The 2,890-nt window shown below is 44.3% G+C and overlaps 1 protein-coding gene across 1 annotated transcript; it reads left to right on the top strand.

Moving 5' to 3' along the window:
* The first annotated feature begins 1,274 nt into the window (after positions 1 to 1,274).
* On the top strand, positions 1,275 to 2,012 carry LOC118150630 (histone H2A-Bbd type 2/3-like). Its single transcript, XM_035289168.3, has one exon. The coding sequence runs from the start codon at positions 1,336 to 1,338 to the stop codon at positions 1,681 to 1,683; it is 348 nt and encodes a 115-aa protein (XP_035145059.2). The 5' UTR covers positions 1,275 to 1,335; the 3' UTR covers positions 1,684 to 2,012.
* Positions 2,013 to 2,890: the final 878 nt, after the last annotated feature.

Below are 2,890 nucleotides of genomic sequence, written 5' to 3'. Positions count from 1 at the left end.
TTGAATTATTTCCATCTTGACCTTTTATGACATGAAGTTGGGTCCTATAGGCCTTATTCCCTAATTGTATTTGCACCGTCAATCAATGAGTCTCAAGGAAAATCACAGAGTGGAACATTTGAAAATGCATATTATCAGGCCTCATACATATCTAGTCTATCGGAATCTCTAAGAACAGTGCCCTGGAATCTGCATTCTTACAAACACCACAGTCATGTGCAAGACACTTGTCTGGAATCCACACTTTGAGAAACACTGATCTACATATGGAAAGCTAAACTTGATGCCCATTTTCAGGGGTGACGAGGTTTACGGCACAGTGGAAAGAGGAGGTAGATCTGATTGGCTGTTGAGTCACTGTGGCTCAGTGGACCAAAAAGGTCATGGTTTGAATCTCAGCTTCAGTAATGTACTGAGCCATGGTTAGTGTCTAGGCAAATAAGGCCACATGACAGCTGGAGAAGACTGCTAATTAATTAAACCTGGTCTAAGGGCAGGCCACCAACTGGCAGACACAAGATCTTTTTCAGTTGGAGAATATGAATGAGAAAAATTGGGAAGATCTGAAATATAAGAACTTTTTATCGACTTCTCAAACACCTCTTGTTGTTTAATTGTTTTAGAGCTCAAGAGCGGTTTCCTCTATAACAGTATCAGAATTGACTCCTGAATTATTATTCATTGTTAAATTATGTTAGGAATGCATTTGAAATTCAAGAACAAGGTACACAAAGTAGACACTATTTGAAAAGGCATTCAGACTTTTTTAAAAGTGAGGAAGAAATATTTTTTCAGTGATATTTGAAAAATGGACACAATATTTGCATTTTTCAGGGTGTGTATTTTGTGAAACCATCTCATTATTTTATGGTAAAATTTCTTCAACTATGAAAAGCCATAGAAGGTAGGGCTGGTTTGCTTTTCTATTAATGGGGGCGCCAGAGAGCATAGCTCTTACTGGCAGTTAAACGGACAGTGATGAGGTCACCTGATGGGAGTGCCCTCCAGCCACTTCTAGGCCCAGGCCTGCTCCCTCAGGGCCAATGGGAAATCGATGAGGTCACCTGATGGGCGTGTCCCTGGTGAGGCTGTCAGGACGTGCATGGTAGGCCGTTACCACGGGCGTGCTAGGCCGTTACCACGTCAGGGCTAGGCCGTTACAATGTGATGATGCGGTGGCACGAGGATGCGCATGCGCATGGGACTGGATCCCCAGCCAATGAGGGGTTTGGCCCTGGTCGCTAGGATACACCGTACCGGACGCTGTAACGGTCATCTTGAGAGGTACCTTGTGCTAGAGCAAGCCGAGCTGAGACAGGGCACCCAATACCCAGCATGTCGGAGAGGAGAAGCCGTAGAGGGTCCTCTGCTGCTGGCCGCCGGGGGCATACCCGCTCTCGCACTGCCCGAGCGGAACTGATATTTTCCGTTAGCAAGATGGAGCGCGGTCTATGGGAAGGCCACTACGCCCAGCGCCTGAGCGACAATGCGCCAGTCTACCTTGCTGCTGTCATCCAGTATCTGACGGCCAAGATCCTGGAGCTGGCGGCCAAGGAGGCCGACAACAGAGGAGAGAGGATCATCACTCAGCGGCTGCTGGACATGGCGGTTCATAACGACGGGCTGCTGAGCACCCTCTTCCACGCCATCACCATCTCTCAAGTGGGTCCCGGCCCGAACTAGCTGCTGACGACGCCAGCATCCTGGGACCTGGCAGGTCCACTCATCCACCCACCTGGCCCCAAAACCTCTGGCCCCAAAACCACCACCCCCACTCCCTTCCACTGGCCCCAAAGTCTCTTGGGCCTTCATTCATTAGTTCTGTCAATAAAGTGTTTAATGGAAAAAAATAAACAGAATTTGAGATTTAACATATACAGTGGTTTTTTGTTGTTATTGAGAAACATTTGACTGTTAATTATGAGCCTTAGTCATAATTTTCTTGCCTCTGCCTCCCGAGTAGGAGAGATTATAGGTGCACACCACCATGCCTGGCTTACTTTGGATTTTTAGTGGAGACAGGGAGGTTTCGCCATGTTGGCCAGGCTGGTCTCAAACTCTTGACCTCAAGTGATCCAGCTGCCTAGGCCTCCCAAAGTGCTGGGATTACAGGTGTGAGCCACCGAGCCCAGCCATAGTTTTAGGTATTTACATGTAGGTCTGTGATCCTTCATGAGTACAATTTTTTGTATGGCTTGACTTGGAGTATTTTAAAGCAAATCTCTGACATCATATCTTTTCACTGAAATCTTCAGTATGTGTCTCGAGTATATGAGGAGCATTTTGAAAACGTCATTCTAATACCTTTTTCATAATTATTTACTAGCATTCAGTACCCACCCTGTGTTTTAATTTCCCCAACTGCTCACAAATTATCTTTTCTTTATGTGAATTAGGGTCCAAACAAAATCAGCATATTGCATTATGTTCATTGGCTTCTTAAATTTCTAATCTATAACACTGCCCTTCTGCCATATTCCCATATCATTTACAAAAATTAAGTAGGTCATTTGTGCCATGAAAGTTCTCACATTCTAGATTTGGGGGATTTTATCTCTGTGGTGTTTTCAATGTGATTCTCTACTCTGATTTTTCAGCAATGTGGTTATTTCCTGATGTACCGATTTTGGATATTATATATTTACTCTGCGGTGTGAAAGATGAGGGTCTGGCTAACAGACTACTCTTTACCTCCCTCTCAATAATGATCCCTCTGGTATCTTCAGAAATTGAATAAAAATAAAAGATTTTTGAAGGCTCAATATGTATAGAAGTAAGATCTCACTTCACGCTGTCAGTGGTTCTTGGAACCTTTGATTCTAAGGGAGATGACATATAACAAAACCAGTTTTACTGTAAGATAACTTACATAAACAAGAGTTAAGTTCCC

This window comes from Callithrix jacchus, chromosome X (assembly GCF_049354715.1).
Source record: "Callithrix jacchus isolate 240 chromosome X, calJac240_pri, whole genome shotgun sequence".
Taxonomy (NCBI): Eukaryota; Metazoa; Chordata; class Mammalia; order Primates; family Cebidae; genus Callithrix; species Callithrix jacchus.
Note: the sequence above shows the minus strand (reverse complement) of the source record. Positions and strands in the feature narration are given on the sequence as shown.

What these genes read in the sequence shown, in the direction of transcription:
- LOC118150630 (XM_035289168.3), top strand. Translation starts at nt 1,336, where the DNA reads ATGTCGGAGAGGAGAAGCCGTAGAGGGTCCTCTGCTGCTGGCCGCCGG.